Source organism: Podarcis liolepis (assembly GCF_965112155.1).
Source record: "Podarcis liolepis genome assembly, chromosome: 2".
Lineage (NCBI taxonomy): Eukaryota > Metazoa > Chordata > Lepidosauria > Squamata > Lacertidae > Podarcis > Podarcis liolepis.
In genome coordinates this window covers 5,439,530-5,459,202 of record NC_139555.1, presented here as the reverse complement: position 1 = coordinate 5,459,202, position 19,673 = coordinate 5,439,530, and the positions used below count along the sequence as shown (strand labels likewise).

At 47.8% G+C, this 19,673-nt stretch overlaps 1 protein-coding gene across 1 annotated transcript; it reads right to left on the bottom strand.

Moving 5' to 3' along the window:
• Positions 1 to 5,008: 5,008 nt before the first annotated feature.
• On the bottom strand, positions 5,009 to 14,111 carry RND1 (Rho family GTPase 1). The gene is made up of 5 exons (XM_083485493.1): positions 13,682 to 14,111; positions 12,896 to 12,983; positions 11,056 to 11,165; positions 7,166 to 7,300; positions 5,009 to 6,045 (listed from the first exon to the last, which is right to left on the bottom strand). Exons 1-5 carry the CDS (start codon positions 13,799 to 13,801, stop codon positions 5,800 to 5,802), a joined length of 699 nt encoding a protein of 232 aa, XP_083341619.1. The 5' UTR covers positions 13,802 to 14,111; the 3' UTR covers positions 5,009 to 5,799.
• Positions 14,112 to 19,673: the final 5,562 nt, after the last annotated feature.

Here is a 19,673-nt window from a genome sequence, read left to right as displayed (position 1 = left end):
GGAAGGGCTTTCCTTTTGTGGTTCCCCCAGGTGCCAAAATGGGGCCAACCCTGCCTCCTCCCCCGCAAAACCATGACTACCACAAAAAAAAAAGAAATTTCCTTCCAGGAGCACCTTAAAGACCAACTAAGTTAGTTCTTGGTATGAGCTTTCGTGTGCATGCACACTTCTTCAGATACACTGAAACAGAAGTTGCCAGATCCTTCTATATAGTGAGAAGGTGGGGAGGGGTATTACTCAGAAGGGTGGTGGGAATGGGAGATTGGCAGATAGCTGAGATGAGCCTGTTGACGACTCTTAACGACTGCAATAGGTCTTGCAGGAAAAGGCAAGGGGTGAGAAGGTGAAAAATGGCTTAGTCATGTATAATGAGATCTGGCAACTTCTGTTTCAGTGTATCTGAAGAAGTGTGCATGCACACGAAAGCTCATACCAAGAACTAACTTAGTTGGTCTTTAAGGTGCTACTGGAAGGAATTTTTTTATTTTGACTATGGCAGACCAACACGGCTACCTACCTGTAACTGGTACCACCAAAAAAAACACCCCACCAGCCAGTGCAAAAGACAAACAAACCTGAATCACCACTTTGACTACTTGCTGGTTTGATTTTTATTGTGAATTCGTAATTATGTCTGAAATAGACTTGAATGATAGGTTGTTGTTGTTTAGTCGTGTCCGACTCTTCGTGACCCCCTGGACCAGAGCACGCCAGGCACTCCTGTCCTCCACTGCCTCCCGCAGTTTGGTCAAACTCATGCTGGTAGCTTCAAGAACACTGTCCAGCCATCTCATCCTCTGTCATCCCCTTCTCCTTGCGCCCTCCATCTTTCCCAACATCAGGGTCTTCTCCAGGGAGTCTTCTCTTCTCATGAGGTGGCCAAAGTATTGGCGCCTCAGCTTCAGGATCTGTCCTTCCAGTGAGCACTCAGGGCTGATTTCCTTCAGAATGGAGAGGTTTGATCTTCTTGCAGTCCATGGGACTCAAGAGTCTCCTCCAGCACCATAATTCAAAAGCATCAATCGGCGATCGGCCTTCTTTATCGTCCAGCTCTCACTTCCATACATCACTACTGGGAAAACCATAGCTTTAACTATACGGACCTTTATAGATTTAATTATATGGAATGATAGGTTAAAAGGTTTTAAATAGCCAGCCAACCCAAGGTGCCACCTTTGGTTGGGAGTTCCAATTGATTTGTAGCTGCAGGTTGGTGCAACAGGCGTTAGAGGGCGCATCCAGCCTGTATCAAAGTTATGGGCACCGGCGGGTTCAGATGGCCAGTGAAGGGCAGGAGTATCCAGTGTATTAAGGCGGTTGCCTCTTCAGGGCCATTCCTCGCCTGACAAGATTTGGGATGGCATGCCAACCTGCCATCTCTCACCTGCTGTTGTTAGAAGCCAAGTCAGTCCAAAATGCAAACAACTCTCACCCCCAGTTTGGCTGTAGATGAGGTGGCTCACCTGGCATGTATCACCTGTGTGGATGGGCTTGATCTGACCCAGTTTGCTCACCCTCCCTCTGTCCCGATACTTGAAGCAGCACCAACACTGGGGGTGCAGAGGCAGTTTTAGGGTAGTGTGACCAGTGTACCACAACAATGCTGTAGAACAGAGCACAAGAGAGGTGGGAGGGCACCAATTTTAGCATAAATTTGAGACCCCAAAGCCCATCACTGGGTGCAGGTTGCCATCGTTCATAGGAATTCTATCTAACTAGGAAGAAATGTGTCTGGAAGCTGGAATTGGATGTATTTTATTGACAATGGATCAGAGACTGAACAGGGATCTGCTGCTCAACAGCCTTCCTTCCTGAGCTGATGCAGGTAGTCTTGGTGGTGGTTAGAGATGTGAAGGCCTGGGAGGGGGGAGTCCACATTTTCCCTAAGATTCTCCCCCCACCAGGCCTATACATCTCTAGAGATGCTACTGGAGGAGGAGCTGGGAATGATCTGGTAATAAGTGAGGACTACAGCTCACCCCACCATTATGTATGTATCACTTCCTGGTGAGATTTGGATTTGCAGTGGCTGTTATTCCATCTTGTGGTGTTAGGGGGACCATTTAATATTCTTGAATGCTTGGGCTGGGCGTGTTCAATGGAAGCAATAGTACTGCTCTATTCTGCCTTGGTCAGACCACACCTGGAGTGCTGTGTCCAGTTCTGGGCAGTTTTAAGATTATTGACAAGCTGAAACATGTGCGAAGGAGGGTAACCAAGAGGATAAGGGATTTGGAAACAAAGTCTTGTGAGGAATGGTTGAGGGAGCTGGGGCTGTTTAGCCCGGTAGAGAAGACTAAGAGATGATAGCCATTTTCAAATATCTAAAGCGCTGTCACATGGAAGCTGGAGCAAACTTGTTTCCCCTTCTCTGGAGGGTAGGACCCAAACCAATGGATTAAAGTTACACACAAGAAAACATTCTGACTAAATACCAGAAAGAACTTTGTGACAGCAAAAGCTGTTTGACAGTGGAATGGTCTTCCTTGGAAGGTGGTGGACCCTCCTTTATTGGAGGTTTTTAAACAGAGGCTGGATGCTTTAGCTGAGATTCCTTCATTGCAGGGGGTTGGACTAGATGACCCTTGAGACTCCTTCCAACTCTACATTTCTGAGATTCCAGTTGACATGACTTGACACACCTGTTAAGGCCCTAGTTTTGTTGCAGAATTGCAAGATGGAGAGGCATCATCTACATAGTTGCTCCTAAAACCCTTTAGCACTGTGGAGCCCAGCTGGCTCCCTCATTTTCTGTGGTCAATGAAATAAGTATGACAGTTGGATGACAGGTGGTGCAGGTCCTGTAGTGAAGTTGACAGAACACAGCTTAAAGCTTATAGTCTAATGTATGGCAGTGATGACAGCGTATAAAACTTATTCCATTACATCCACATTACATAGTGCCATCCAGCGGAACAGGCAGGGATATGAGAATCTTGGGAGGCCTGCCATGATGGATTGCAGCGCAGTGCGAGAGGAAGTCCCTCAACTCAGAGCTTGATACCATGGTTGGGGCAGGGCATAGGGAGGCTTCCAGAGTGCTGTTTTATGGGATGAGGTTCAGTTGCTGCAGCCTGAGCTTCTGAGTACACACTTGTCTAGCTAACTTTGCCCTACCCCAGGTCAGGCTGTTTTCTCATCCTGCTGGATCAGTCCCAAGGCCTAGCTAGTCCAGCATTCTGAGTATTGTCTGTTCAAGCCAACAGTGACTCACTGTGGTCAGAATCTTTCCCATTACCGACTAGCTGGTCCTTTCAGTTGAACTAAAAACCATAATTACTGTTAAAAGCAAAAAATGAAAACCAGGGACCTTTCACCTCAGCAGCTAAGAAAGGGCACACCTGTGGAAGCTGTGACTCCTCTTTCCTATGACATAGTTCACTCCTGCAGTATCGCTGTTGCAACTAAGAGAGAATTAGTATGCCGGATGTGATAGTAGGCCTCTGTTTGCTGAGAGGGTAAAGTCCAGCACAGCATGAGATCCTACTTGGCTACAGCCTTGCATAGTAAAACTAAGATATGTGGAAGAACCCCGGGCCAAGAGAGCTGGAGTGGGGTGTCTATCCTCCCTTCTGCCACCATTTCTCCCTCTCTCAGAAGGAAGGATCTCTGCCAGGTCTACCCAAGGGATTACTTAGGGCTTTGGATTTCAATAATTTTTTTATCCCTGTAACAGAATTAGGTTGCTACAGGATATTCATGAACCAACCACTTGGAAAGCAAAATGCTTTAAGTTTGCTCTAAACAGGATAAAACATGTAAAAACTAAGCAAATAATGATCAACAAGTGAAAAACAACTCTGCAAGTGTCAAGCTATTCAAATGTACTCTCTTGTTCAGGTACTCTAATATTGCAGATATGCAGAGCCCTTTTAACAAACATTGGGTAGGGCATCATAAGGAGGGCTAGGACTCTTCAATCCTTTTGAGGAAAGCTGGAATTCAGGAGACTCTGGTAGGGCTCCTGCCCATTCCCCTAACAGCTGCAGTTGCAACACAAGCACAGCCAGGCAGTAACAGCAAGATCACAACTTATATAGGTGTGCCACTGTCTGCAGAATAGCTGGCCTCAGACATTCTCAAGTTAACTTCCAGCAGCAGGGGTCAGGTAGTCATGAGGCCTCAATGAGCTCTTTTGGGTAAAGAGAAGAGTACAGACAGCCTCGTGTGAGAAGCTTCTCTTACTCAAAGCACTCCATTCCACTTGAAACTACAGGGTTAAAACTTCCATACTATATTCCACTAGCCAAATTTAGACATGGTGAAAGGATGCAGAATTCCAGCCCAGCTCAAACTAAGGCTTCTTGTAGTGCGGCTTAACTGTGGAACGCAACCAGGTGAGGGCTTAGATAACCACTAAGGAGGGAGGCTATATACAATTTAACATCATTGTTACCTGCAACCACTTTGTACTGGAGTGCGCTTCCATAGTTGATGCTTAAAAGGGAGCCATGACCTCCAGCATCCCAGCTTAATTGGATAGTGCTAGCATCATCTTACATTAACTTTAGCTAGAGTGATTGCAAAAGGTATGCCCCTCAATATTATTCTAGCTGTATTCATTGTATTCCCCTCCACTCTAGAAGTACTGCTAGGCTTTGGTATGAAGAAATTGTTTGGGGACTTGACCACTGTACTGGCAGAGAATCAAAACTGCTGCAGGAATTGTATCATTCCCTAATCAGAAGATCTGTAGCAGCAGACAACCTGTCCTAGAAATAAGCTATTCCTGAAACACACATTGTCACAGAGCATTGGGTATGTTCTAGAGTGCACTGAAGCATAGCACCAATGAGGCGGATTTGGCCAACTAACTGCTCACTTGAGAACATGCCCCAGAATCTATTGCAATGGACAGAGGAACCGTAAGACATGTCAGTGAGGAAAAGGATTCCATAAAAGGCTCACTTTGGTTTGGACTTGGTATCTGCAAGTCAGTCTCTCCCAGTTTCCTCCATGACCAGGAAAATCCAAGAATGATACTAACAAATAAGAAACCCCTCAAATGTGGATGTTAATCTGCATTATATTTTCATTAATAAATAAGTTTTTTTCTTTTAATAACACTGAACATTTAACAGATTTGCCCCATTTCCTTTCCTTCCCATACACAAAGAGACAATGTCTATAAAACAACCACTCCCTCGTCCTGCCCTCCACCCCCCTCCACCCGCAATTGCAGAGGCAAAGGAGAGGGTACCCGGACACCTCTCTGCTAGAGGGAGGAGGGTAAAAGGAAGGACACAATATTCGGCAGGCTTTGGGGGGGGGGGAGAGAGAAGGGAGAAGTGATCTGCACTCGGCCTGCTTCACACAGGCAATGGAGACAAGCAGCTGATGGGAAGAGGTGATCAGGGCCAAACAAAGATATTAACTGTGCATCAGAAAGGGGGTGATTCTTTAGAACCTTCCAAATCTATGTGGAACGACCACCAGAGCCACTGCTGTCCACGATGTTGCTATGCCAAGGCCCAAGGCTTTCCGGAGCAGGGTTGGTCTTGGGCCAGCCTTCACCTTTGCAGTCCAGCCAAACTCCCCCTCCCCGCTTCATGTCTATCTGGAAGAAGCGCACACTGCAGCTGCATGGAGGGAAGCGTTGCAATGCGGAAGGGGCGGCAGGCTTGCTCAAGCCGGCGAGGGAGTTGGGAATGGGATCCTTCTGGAGTCTCCAGGCCTGGCCCCTGGGAGCCAGGCAGCCCTCTCCCTTCCCCACCCCAGAAGGGCCAGCTGGAGGGCCCAGTGTCCGCAATGGTTCCACTGCCACCGCCACCCCCTGCTCCCCGGAAGTAGGCGGCCCCTTCACATGACAGAGCAGCTTTTTGCTTTCTCCTTCTTGAAAGTGGAAGAGATGAGCTCAGATCGGCTGGGAAAGCGGAGGAGTCTCTTGGGGAAACTTCGGGCTGGGCTCTTGGGGGGCTGGGGGCCTGGCTTGCTCAGGCAGATGGACGCTGCTGTCCGGAAGATGCTGTGGATGCTTTTCTCCGATGTGAAGGCGGAACACTCCAGGTAGGTTTCTGCTCCTAGCTGCTTGGCCACAGCACAACCCTGAAAAGAGAAAGAAAAAAAGAGGAGGGCATGAGGACTCAAGCCGAGGAGCAGAGCTAGTGCTCCAAATTAGGACACACATGTTGAGATGGTTGGCACATCATTGCTTTTGTTTGCTATATATTTTTGTGTTTTTATACTGCAAACTGTCCTGCAATGAAGGGTGGTATAGAACTGTGCTAAATAAAATTATTAAGCCATAGTTGGATGGAGCACTGTGGTTTGCTATGAACATGCAGCGCACTGGCGCATGTTGATGAAAAGTTCTCACTCCACACTCCTGCCCCACTGGGAAACAAGCCAGAGTCCGGATTGCCATTTGAAACTAGGATTGTGGTTTGCTTTCCCCAAAACAAACCACGAACAGTAAAGCCAAGATGCAGGTGCCAGAATGTAGTCTTCTGAAATGCATCACACTTGAGCAATTGGGCATTGGATTTGAAACAGTCCTATAGCCAGTGCAGCCAAAACACAGCCCAGGTGCCATGAAGCTGCCAATATCCATCTCAAGGAGGGATGTTCCCACAGTGGCTTGTTCCTCCTAAGACAGTTCCAACAAAAGGGCCATACTCCCAACATTCAAGATATCAAAGTTCTATTAAATTTCAAATTCCTCAGCGTATTTGTATTTCAGCAAGGCCACTTTATTATAGTTGGAGTAAGCCTTTGCAGAGAGGCTTGCAGTTTATATACCTAGTGGATTTTAAAGAAATGTTTGTAGTTGATATAATGCAATTGGAGTGTTATTCTACCCAACCTAGGACTTCTAAGACTGCATAGATATATATCTATACTTATCTATAGATTGAAAATATCATTCTTAGTTGGAATCCTTTTGTGAGGGCATGTTCAGAATGCCTTTTTAAGTTGTATACAAAGCTAATTTCAGTTTGCAAGGAAGCACATTCAAGCTCAAATTCCTTGAGGGATAACTTAAAACAAAAAAACAAAAAAACCCCAACGACTTGAGGAAGGAATTTGAGCTTGAATTTAATCATGTGTGCCATCATATCTACAGGTGTAAGTAAAACCCTAAGCACAGAAGACTAAAAAAGAAGAAGACATCTCCTGCTCAAGGAAGGGATTCATACTGGGGTGGGTGTGTAGGTGCAGACCTTACCTGTTCATAAGAGACAGGGGCTTGCTTTTGGTGGGACAGTTCCATCAAGGTGCTGAGGTCGGTGCGCAGGTCTATCTTGCAGCCAATCAGCAACACACGGGTGCTAGGACAGTAGTCCAGGATTTCTGTCTTCCACTAGATAAACATAGAAGAGGAGGAGTTTGGATTTGATATCCCGCTTTATCACTACCCAAAGGAGTCTCAAAGCGGCTAACATTCTCCTTTTCCCTTCCTCCCTCCACAACAAACACACTGTGAGGTGAGTGGGGCTGAGAGACTCCAGAGAAGTGTGACTAGCCCAAGGTCACCCAGCAGCTGCATGTGGAGGAGTGGGGAAGCAAACCCGGTTCACCAGATTACAAGGCCACCGCTCTTAACCACTACACCACGCTGGCTCAATACCAAAGAGGAACTGAACCCTCTAGCATTCCAAGACTCAAAACGTGTTCCAGGTAGAGATATTGCCACATCACCATGACGCAAGCTGTCCCGTCCTCTGGGGCTCACTTAACAAGCTGTTTTGCTAACTGGGAGAAGTCTAACATGGTGTTGCCATTGCTTAATTTCTGCAGTGGGCATGGGATTTTAAAAAACAGTGTCAAGAGTTCTGTGTGAAAATTCAAACGTGTGTTCTCTCTCTCTCTCTCACTCCCATAGACTGGGCACACCTGGAAGCAATCTCTATAGCCCCCTCACCATCCAACAGTTCTAACAGTTATGCATGACAAGAATTACAGAGCATTTGTGGAAATAAGACTAGAGAAGCAGCCCCAGAACCTAAAAAACCAGGATCACAGCCCTAAATAGCTAAAGGCAGATTTTAATTACTACCAGAAAAGAAACTGAAGGATAATATCCTTTATAGATCAGTTGGTTTGGTGTTATTAATATAGTCATATCTTAGGCCAAACCTCTTTCAAAAGACTTTAAAGACCTCCTCTCTTTCTTTGAGCAGGATAGGCTATGAAAAAAATGCAATTTCTAACAGAAGAAAGTAACACTAACTTTGGGATTAGCTGTCAGGCAGCGTATACTCTGCAGCTTCCTGAACAAGTGGATCAGCGCATATTTCCCCCTTAATAGCCATCCTATACTCCTTTGGCAATTGACTTCTCCGGATTTGTGCTTTTAATGTGTTTTAACCCACCAAAGAATCCATTAGATGCTACCAATGAATTTGTGTCATATGGCTCACAAGTAATGGGACTCAACTACAGGACCCATTGACTGCCTTACTATACAAGGAGTGCCTGCTTAGAATACTCTCCACATAGATTTAAAGCAGCAAGTATGTACAAACGTGAAAGGACTGTGAACAGAGATGTTTCTAAATATAACGGCTCAAAGTGGCAAGAAATTCAAGTTGGAAACTAAGAACTGTTTTTTTATATGTTAGGCTGATAGAGACCAGGACTTTAGGGATACCTTGCTGGAGTATTTATTGAAGACCAGGGAGGAAAAGTTAAGTAGGGGGAACAGCAGCGCTATCCATTTGCAATTGTCCGTATGGCATGTAGAAATTGTGGGTGCTGGAGGCCTTTAAGGAGAGGCAGAAATGCATTTGTTTAGGTGGCTGAAAGGAGAGAATAACTAGATGATGTAGCAAGTCACTTTCCACTCTGGGGACACAGGATATTAGGCAGGGTCCGGGGCTCAGCAGTCCTGCTCTGCAGGCAGAAGGTTCCAGGTTCAATCCACGGCAGCCCTAGGTAGGGCTTGAGAGCAGATGCCAAGTCTGGGCTGCATCAATAGGAGCATAGCATCTAGATCAAGGGAAGTAATAGTGCCACTGTATTCTGCTCTGGTCAGACCTCACCTGGAGTACTGTGTCCAGTTCTGGGCACCACAATTCAAGAAGGACACTGACAAACTGGAACGTGTCCAGAGGAGGGCAACCAAAATAGTCAAAGGCCTGGAAACGATGTCTTATGAGGAACGGCTAAGGGAGCTGGGCATGTTTAGCCTGGAGAAGAGGAGGTTAAGGGGTGATATGATAGCCATGTTCAAATATATAAAAGGATGTCACATAGAGGAGGGAGAAAGGTTGTTTTCTGCTGCTCCAGACAAGCGTACACGGAGCAATGGATCCAAACTACAAGAAAGAAGATTCCACCTAAACATTAGGAAGAACTTCCTGACAGTAAGAGCTGTTCGACAGTGGAATTTGCTGCCAAGGAGTGTGGTGGAGTCTCCTACTTTGGAGGTCTTTAAGCAGAGGCTTGACAACCATATGTCAGGAGTGCTCTGATGGTGTTTCCTGCTTGGCAGGGGGTTGGACTCGATGGCCCTTGTGGTCTCTTCCAACTCTATGATTCTATTCTATGATTCTATAAGTCAAAATAGACAACACTGGGCAAGGCAGCCTCTCATGCTGTGTTTTATGGCCTTTCAAAATATTGCCCCATAATTCTCCCAGACAACCTGGATCTCCAAGACCATCTGTAGTCCTGAAGGCCATTCTTCTTCAAGCAGTGGTTGGGGAGAGGTGGGAGGAAAGACAGGGATGAGTTTTGCGGAATGGGCAGACTCCATAATAAAGTTGGGCACCTCGTTTATATTGTGCTTGTGTATGCCCAGGCCTAAATAGCTCTCAGTATTGTGTATATCTGCATGTAAAGTTAAAACGGAAGAAATATTAACATGGAGCCAATTCCCCCTGTGTACCATACTTTGACAAAAGGGTCTCTGAGATCCGGATACAAGTACAGCTGGGATAGCTCAGCTGGTAGAGCATAAGGCTCTTAATCTCGGGGTCATGGGTTCGAGACCAAACTGGGCAAAAAGATTCCTGCATTGCAGGGGGTTGGGCTAGATGACCCTCATGCAGGCCCAGACAGAGGGGGGGGGCCTCCGATTCCAAAGGGGGCCTCGGTCAGCATATTCACTATTGTATATGTATATTTTCCATTTTGTCTTTATATGCAGATACAGTTCAAGCCTTGAAATAAAATTATTTGTCAGCATAACGTTTGTGAAAATTATTTATATACTTACTTATTTGTAAGACTTCAGTTATCCCCAGGGTAAAAAAAGAGGGGGCACATTATTTACCTGGCCTGGGCAGTGGCGTAGCGTGGGTTGTCAGCACTCGGGGCAAGGCAAGTAATTTGCACCCCCTAACCCGTGGATTTGCCCCCCTAACCCTAACCCCCAGATGTTGCGCCCGGTGCGGCCGGCCCCCCCTGCACCCCCCACGCTACGCCACTGGGCCTGGGCCTCTGCCTGACTCTGCAAGGCCCTGCCCTCATCATCCCTTCCAACTCTACAGTTCTATGAATCTACACTGGGGGACCTGCGTTAGAGGTTCTTTCCCCCCGTATAACTATGCCTGGATGCTCATGGATTTCACAAGATCTGAGAGGAAGCATGGATGCTTCCCATGTAGGTCAGGGACCAATGACCCCCTTAAGGATGCCTCTCTTACCAGGAGGCATATAAATCTGGCTTGTGGAACATTAAACTCCGTGCCAGCAGGTACAGTGGTGCCTCGCAAGATGAAAAACTCGCTAGACGAAAGGGTTTTGCGTTTTTTGAGCTGCTTCGCAAGACGAATTTCCCTATGGGCTTGCTTCGCAAGACGAAAACGTCTTGCGTTTTTTGCAAGTTTGTTTCCTTTTTCTTAACACCCTTAATACAGTTGCGACTTGACTTCGAGGAGCAACTCATAGAACGCGGTGTGGTAGCCTTTTTTGAGGTTTTTGGCGATTTTTGAAGCTTTCCCAAAACTTTTCCGACACCGTGCTTCGCAAGACGAAAAATTCGCTAGACGAAAAAACTCGCGGAACTAATTAATTTCGTCTTGCGAGGCACCACTGTACCCGCAATCAGACTCTCAGCCCTTATTATACGGGGGGATGCATGGAATGGGGATGAGCTCGCATCTCTCTCACCTTCTTCAGTGCGCTGTCCATGGTCTCAGGGCGGCTGACATCAAAGCAGAGCAGGACCGCATCTGAGTCGCTGTAGCACAGGGGGCGCACATTGTCATAGTATGGGGATCCTGTGCAGAGAGGAAGGTCATGAACCAGCTCAGGACACTCTCTCCCACCTCCACCAAAAATCAAAGCCAGTAAGCAGCACCCGATTCGAATAAGCCTTTTAGGTGATAGTAAAAAGAACCCACCCACCCACCCTCCACATTGCAGGGCTCTGCATGCTCACTCACACCCATTTTAATATTCAGTCTTCCCAAGGAATAGCTTCACCAGGGTTTATATAACCAAGGCCATCTTTCCACTACCCTTCTGCACAAGCCGTATTGAGGGCGGGGGGGGGGGGTGCAGGGCTCCCGTTTTTCCCAGGGATTTTTTTTTGGGGGGGGAATGCAACATACAGGGAGGAACGGGTTGCTTAGCAACCCCACTCATCAGCGAGAATAGATAAAAAAAGGTTGCATATGTGCAAGGGATGTTACGGATGCAAGAACTGGAGGTGGGGGTGGGGAACTGCTGCGTAGAGGCAAGGGGGTGGAAGAAGAGGAATAGGATCGCAGCAGCAGCAGCAGCATCCAAAATGCTTCTGCAGCCCAGACGCTGCGTGCCCAGAATAGCAAGCAGCCCCTGGCTCCTGCACCAGCACAATCACCATGGCAACAAGGGGGATCCGAGTAGCCAGGGACCCCCACCACCTCCAGCCCCCTTCAAAAGAGGGGATGCTGCAGCCATTCCCCATCCCCGGTTGCTAGGGCAACTCCACTACACCCCTCTCCACGCGCGCACACACAATACCCTTTGAGAGCCCCTTATTGTTAGTGTCCATTTCCTCCCAATTTCATGACCAAAGTCCACACCAAGCCCCCTCTGCCCTGGGACCCCTCCTCCTTAACATGCACACAATGGACAAATCTCCTCCCCTCTGCATTCCACAGGAGTGGGGGGATGAAAGCTGGAAGACCACAGACCTTTCAGCAGCTTCCAGAGGCTGCAGGAGATGTGGGAACAAACGGGAGTGGGGGTGGCAGGAAAGAGGATTACTGCATTTTTACTTCAGCCCTGAGGGACTGGAGTCTCTCATTCTAACAGCCAGAAGGGCAGATTTAAGATATTGCAGACAGCTGTCCAGCTGTGCACACGCACAAACAAGTTGCTTTTTAGGGCAGCACCCCCTAAACAAGGGGTCTTGGTTCTTTTTTGGCCAGGATTCCAACTCTAAGATGGTCTAAAGTCTTTGCCTCACCTACTCCTCCCTCCTTTGCAGGAGCCATCAGCTCTGCATACCAATGCTAGATGTCCCCTTTTTTTCAGCTCAGGACTGCAGTGCATAACATGTTCTCCCCACCCCCAAAGCTCTGAATTATCAAGAAACCCCCCCACCCCTTCTAACTAACACACACACATGATTCAAAGCCATTTACTGGGGCTAGCCAGTATCCTTTACTAGATCTAGGTGGGTAGAACAGAATTTAATCCACACCCACTATTCTCATTGTATTCTCCCATACCCAAAGCTAAGGTAGACCAAGAGACAGAAACAGCGACTGGACAGGATGCTCCCCACACCTCACCCCACACTGAGCCCTTGAGAAATCCTCACTTCCTCATCTATATCTGTTCTCAGAACTGATTCACTTGTATTGTTCACCTTTCTGGGATCTTATTAAAAGGGTGGTATACAAGTTGAATTCTTATTATTATTATTATTATTGCCACAAGTTACCCCTCTAGAAAGGCAGAAGGGTGTAGCTTGGTCCTTAGCAGTGGGGCAGAGTCCAGAAGGGGAAAGGGGCCTCACCAGATGTGTCCCACAGACTGAGCTCCACCCGTTGCTCCTCCGTCTCCAGGCACGCCGTATAATTCTCAAAAACCGTGGGCACGTATGTCTAGCAATGGAGACAAGATACACAAAAGGCATTAGCTATAACTTTGTTGGTGGCGGGGTGGAAGAACGGTCAGCTACAGTGCCAAGCTCTGCCAGGAGAACGTACCGATATCCAAGGATGCGAAGGGCAGGGAGGGCAGTACCTTCCAGTACCAACAGCGGTGGGGTCAGCCCCCGACGTTGTGGGTGTCCGGACACCCCATCCACGCATCATCAGACGCCGATGGGCAGAAGCCGGTTAGTGCCCAGCTATGTGCATCAAGCCCATTTCACAGAAAGGGGGAGGGGGGCGCCGAGGCCATATTGCCCGCTGTGCGAGCAGATGAGATACGACAGACGACAGCAACGCGCGCGCCCCTTCCGAAAGAGCAAGCCCTCTCCAGCGCTCAGCTCCACAGAAAAGAGAATCGGTGCCCAAGGCAGAACCCGAAGCGGGCCTGGAAAGCCGGGGAGGCAACGTCGCATTGTAGTCCCTGGAGGCGCGGGACGCCGTCACGTCGTCGAAGCTGAGTCGGTCTCCGCCGGATCGGGAGCCGCTGCGTCGGAGCTTCCCGAAAGTGAAAAGCAGGGCGCGGGCCGAAGAAAGATGGGGCGCTTTGGGCGATGCGACGTCTCCACCCCGACGATCCAGGCCAGCCCCAAACCCGACCCCCGACGCCTCCTGCAAGCGGAGGCCCCGATCCCGGCTGGTCCACTTACCTCCGGGTAGCAGTCCTTGGCCAACACTTGCAACATGGCAGTCTTCCCGCAGTGCACATCCCCGACGAGAACCAGCTTGCAGCGGGCCACCACCGGCTGAGGCGCTCTCCTCTCCCTCATGACGGCGTCGAGGGGCGAAGCGGGGCGCACCGGCCAACGTCTCTGCAGCGCAAAAGGGAACGGAGAAAATCCCTGCGCGACTCCCGGCTGCTGGCGCGCGCTGCCTCCCTCCCTCTCCAGCTGCAGGACTCTAACTAAGCCCGGCGGAGCGGGGGAGGCTGCCTTTTATAGATGATAGCAGACGCCAATGACCAGCGGAGGCGGGACTCCGCGCAGCCAACCAGGAGAGGCCGGGCTCCAACCTGGTGGCCAGTGATAGAGACCAAGGTGGCTGAGTCAGAGTTTCTTTCCCTTCTTCCTCCTCAGGTTAAAGATACATCCCGGGGCCTGGAAGGATTTCTCCCCTTTCGGGCTCCGGGTACAATTGGGGGAGAGGCGGGTTACGGCCAAAGAAGAGCGTTCAAGGCACCGTGGGGCAAATCAAGTTGAGATCCGTGCATTACAGGGGGTTGGACTAGATGCCTCGGGGGTTCCCTTCCAGGTCTAGAGGTTCTGTGGTTCTAAGTGTAAATCATTTAAAGGGGGTCCTTGGTGTTTGCTTTTTCATGTGGCTAGAGCTGGAGCAGGCTCGAAGGTTAGGTTTCGGAAAGAGAGTTGGAATCAGAGAATTGCAGAGTTGGAAGGGACTACAGGTCAAATCTGTGTCCAGGGCGGCTGTTTACCAGCTCCATCTGGTACGCAGGATGAGACCCTCCCTGCCCGCAGACTGTCTGGCCAGAGTGTTGCATGCTCTGGTTATCTCCCGCTTGGACTACTGCAATGCGCTCTACGTGGGGCTACCTTTGAAGGTGACCCGGAAACTACAACTAATCCAGAACGCGGCAGCCAGACTGGTGACTGGGAGCGGCCGCAGAGACCACATAACACCGGTCTTGAAAGACCTATATTGGCTCCCAGTACGTTTCCGAGCACAATTCAAAGTGTTGGTGCTGACCTTTAAAGCCCTAAACGGCCTTGGTCCAGTATACCTGAAGGAGCGTCTCCACCCCCATCGTTCTACCCGGACACTGAGGTCCAGCGCTGAGGGCCTTCTGGCGGTTCCCTCACTGCGAGAAGCCAAGTTACAGGGAACCAGGCAGAGGGCCTTCTCGGTCGTGGCGCCCGCCCTGTGGAACGCCCTCCCACCAGATGTCAAAGAGAACAACAACTACCAGGCTTTTAGAAGACATCTGAAGGCAGCCCTGTTTCGGGAAGCTTTTAATGTTTGATGTATTATAGTATTTTAATATTCTTTTGGAAGCCGCCCAGAGTGGCTGGGGAAGCCCAGCCAGATGGGCGGGGTATAAATAATAAATTATTATTATTATTATTATTATTATTATTATTATTATTATTATTATTATTACAAGGGTCATCTAGTCTTGCAATGCTGGAATCTTTTTGCCCACCGCAGGGCTCAAACCCACGATTCTGAGATTAAGAGCCTCCTGCTCTATTGACTGAGCTGTCCTAGGAGTTGTCAGGATATTTTTTTAATCAACCAGTGACTAAGTGTGTTGGTTTAATGACCAAACAATTTTTTTTTGTTGTTTCAGTGTCACACGTAGGAGGAAATGGACAACATCCTGCCAAATAGTCTTGCTCCCCAAACAAGTGTCATTCAAATGCTCAACTTTGAATTCATTTACACAGATCCCGAAATCTGTCCTAATTCGGGCCTGGGTTTTTTTTATAGCAAGTTAATAATTCATTTGCTGCCAGCTTCCAGGTTAAAAATAGCTCAACAATAGAAAGAGGCAGACGGCAGAATCAGCTGGTTGGTAGTTTTCGGAGGGTATGGCTGTTTTGCTGGCTGGAAAACATACTAGTTGTGTATGTTGCAGGTGAAGGAACTGGGAGCACAAAACATTTTTAGGATATAGGTTTATTCTGTATGTCGATGAGGCAGAGGCAGAGGAAACACCAACCCAGACATACAGAAGGCTTGGGCTTGATTTGATTTGATTAGGTGGGCTGAGAAGGGAAGGAAAAGGAAAGTGATGGGGAAGGAATGGATATCTTAATGCCAGGCGTTTCCCCACAATATTGTAACCTGCTCCGTCAAGAACGCTTTGATGATCTGCCTTGCTTTCTACAACAACAAATCACACTTTTGTCAATGTACATCTTTTCCTGGGAGGTATTGTCTTGAGTACTGTTTTGTATGTTTTGTTTCTTTTTCTTCTTTCAAAACCACCCCTAAATCTAGAAATCTCAACATCTGCATTTGTATTTTCATTTTTTACATGTAAGCCTCAAGTACAGTCTTTGAGATATGTGCTTTGAGATACTTGTGTGAGTCTGCATGTGTGAGTCTGTTTGATCTCGCCTCAATGATAGAATTATAAGGTAAAGGTAAAGGGACCCCTGACCATTAGGTCCAGTCGCGGACGACTCTGGGGTTGCGGCGCTCATCTCGCTTTATTGGCCGAGGGAGCCGGCGTACAGCTTCCGGGTCATGTGGCCAGCATGACTAAGCCGCTTCTGGTGAACCAGAGCAGCACACGGAAATGCCGTTTACCTTCCCACCGGAGCCGTACCTATTTATCTACTTGCACTTGGATGTGCTTTCGAACTGCTAGGTTGGCAGGAGCAGGGACCAAGCAATGGGAGCTCACCCCGTTGCGGGGGTTCGAACTGCCGACCTTCTGATCGGCAAGTCCTAGGCTCTGTGGGTTAACCCACAGCGCCACCCGCGTCCCTTTGATAGAATTATACAGGGCAATAATATCCAGTGCTGGCTATAATCAGAGCAGTGGGCTTAAGTCCATTCACCAGTGGGTGTACTCTGAATATGACTTAGTTGAATATCACCCACAGTTCAATGAAAAACATTTTTTTAAACTCATGGTTGGTCCTCCCTTTGCTCCAGATGTTCCCAGATAATAATTGTCAATATCTGAGTCTGTATTTCAGACGAGAAATAATATTTTTATAATATTTGTAGGTTCAATAAAATAAGTTTGAGAAAGACATTCAGTTTTCTCTATTGTTTCTCTAAATGTTGAGAAATTTATACAAAATTTCATTTTAGCTCTAAGAAAAAAAGGAAACAACGCCCCCTATAGGAAACACATAGAAACAGCAGAGTGACACAAAGCGAAACTGATACGTGATCTAAATTAGATCAAGTCCTGACTTGTCCAGTTGCTGCTCTGGTTAATGCATACCAGTTTCTGTGGCAAGCTAACCTACTTGTTATATTATTCTTTTCTTTTTACCAGTCTTGTTCCTGTCATAGAGGGTGGGGCCCAATCTGATGCTGACCTCCTGATCCAAATTGGCCCCAGCACCACTTTCCCACCAAAAATTGCTCTTCCTGGTGGCGATTGTTTTCTGAATGTGCTGTTTGTAGTATATAGCAAAGGCACTCATCCAGATCAGGAGTGTGGTCCCCCATGCCTGCTTTTGGTTAAAAATAAAGGTATAGTGTGAGTGATGTGCCTCATCCCACATTCAACCAATTTTTAGGTTCCATACCCTCCAACATTTCTCCAGTGAAGATAGGGATGTCCCATTCCGTAATGAAACATTTACTGTTTATACCCCACACATTTTATTTGGTTGTCCCAGCACTCTGGGAAGCTTGCAACGTATATAAAAACATCATAAAACATTCAACATTTTAAAAAAACAACCCTTCCCTATACAAGATTGCCTTCAGACAGCTCAGGAGTTGGATAGCTCCATACCTTCAACATTTCTCCAGTGAAAATAGGGACATCCTAAGGAAAAGCAGGACATTCCAGGATCAAATCAGAAACTGAGATGGCTTCTCTAAATCAGGGATGTCCCTCGAAAATAGGGATACCTGGAGGATCTGAGAAGAAGAAGAATTTGGATTTGATATCCCGCTTTATCACTACCCAAAGGAGTCTCAAAGCGGCTAACATTCTCCTTTCCCTTCCTCCCCCACAACAAGCACTCTGTGAGGTGAGTGGGGCTGAGAGACTTCAAAGAAGTGTGACTAGCCCAAGGTCACCCAGCAGCTGCATGTGGAGGAGCGGAGACGCGAACCCGGTTCCCCAGATTACGACTCTACCGCTCTTAACCACTACACCACACTGGCTCCCAAGTGCGCATATACCATGAGAAACTCTATGCTCTATGCAGACTCATGGTCACTGGTGAATGATGGTCAGATTGTGGCTAGGAATGGTGAATCAGGTCAGTATTTTAAAATAACTAAGTGTCCCAACCTTTTTTGTTTTGGGGACCAGTATGTGAAGCAGTTGAAACACCTTTACTGGACCTTGGGTCAGTGACTGAGAAAACACAGACTAACATGCTAACCCTCTTCACTGTCAAGGAAATTCTGGACGACCTGGTGATTAAGGGCCAAGCTGCACCATTATATTACGGCCATGTGTGTAATGTTAGCTGTAATGGGAATTGGGGTTGCTTGTGCGTAAACTGCAAACTGCTCAAAGCTGGTTGTATAGCTAAACCTTTCCCTGGTTTGACAGCCCTTACAACGTGACTGTCTCAGTCACTGGCAGAATCTGTCAGTGGGCATTTCCTAAACTTCCTCCAACATAAAAATTCCTTGACTCCAAGTCTCCTCCTAGATTCTCTGCGCGGAATCTTTCTGCGCAGCGTGGGCGTGCCAAGCGGAGGTCTTGTGCTCTCTCCACTGATTTCACTGGAAGAGTCTCGGAGCCTCCCCTCCGCAGTACTCTCAGCCTCCCCTTTCTCCCTGGTGTCCCCTGGATTTCCTTCCCCAGCGGAAGCTCTCTCTCTCTCCTTGCTAGTTCCCTCCCCTGCATCATTAGAGCATCTTACCTCTCCTCTCACCTCTGATGGCAGTTCCCTGACATTAGCCATTTCTGTTGTCCCACCAACAATTGTCAGGCAACCCCCCAAAACAAACCCTGATTCTTTGCCCCTCCAAACAATCCGTCCCGTGGCAAATTCCACTCCTGCATCCCGCAAAGTCACCTCTCTCTCAGACATGGAAGTGGGCTGCTCTAATAGCAGGAGAAGCAAACAGACTTTACTGGGAACTCATGTGGGGCTTGGATGACAAACAGAATATGAGCCCCAGCAGCAGTAGCAGTCCCGAGGACCATACACATAATTAAGTGTAATATGACAACATGGCAGATGATGGCACATTGCTTTGAACACATTTGCCTAAGGGGCGGGGGGGGGGGGGAGAGACGTGTAGTTTTCAAGCTTGCAACTTCTAAGGACCAAGTTGGCTCAGCAAAACATACCGTTTTAGATGTGTTTGTGTCTTAAATGGCTCCAGGGTAAATATGATGATGTAACTGCCCAGGAATGGGCAGGGATCAACAATAAGACCAAGACCCGGAATGGGATCCTGCCTCTAATCTAGGGGGATCACGCTCATCCTATTCCCAGCAGTGATCTAAGAATGTTGCCTTCTTACACTTGTCCACAAACTGTGACTGAACCAAGCTGAGTTTTGAAGGCTATAGTGGGCATTTGGTTGCCACTTTTTAGTCAGTGGTCCCAACGCCACTGATGTTTGGAACTGGCTGGAGTGAACTTCTCACCTTGCTTAATGCTTGTGAACTGACCAAGTATCTTTCCGGTGAGCGGGAGGTAATCTTTGTTGCATTTCTAATAGATAGTTTTTACATTCCCATGTTCCAGCAGAGAGGAATCCAAATTTGTGTCATGTTTGCTGGACTCATGTTTGCTTAAGTGGCTCACTGTCTGAGCTGTTGAGACTCACTAACTAAACTGATAGGTAGCCGTGTTGGTCTGCCATAGTCAAAATAAAAAATTCCTTCCAGTAGCACCTTAAAGACCAACTAAGTTAGTTCTTGGTATGAGCTTTCGTGTGCATGCACACTTCTTCAGATACACGTGTATCTGAAGAAGTGTGCATGCACACGAAAGCTCATACCAAGAACTAACTTAGTTG

Excerpts from the sequence above, each read along its gene's own strand:
- RND1 (XM_083485493.1), bottom strand. The coding sequence starts at position 13,801 with ATGAGGGAGAGGAGAGCGCCTCAGCCGGTGGTGGCCCGCTGCAAGCTG. Across the intron at positions 12,984-13,681 it reads CCAAGGACTGCTACCCGGAG|ACATACGTGCCCACGGTTTT; the intron begins GTAAGTGGACCA and ends CTCCATTGCTAG. Across the intron at positions 7,301-11,055 it reads TGGACAGCGCACTGAAGAAG|TGGAAGACAGAAATCCTGGA; the intron begins GTGAGAGAGATG and ends ATGTTTATCTAG.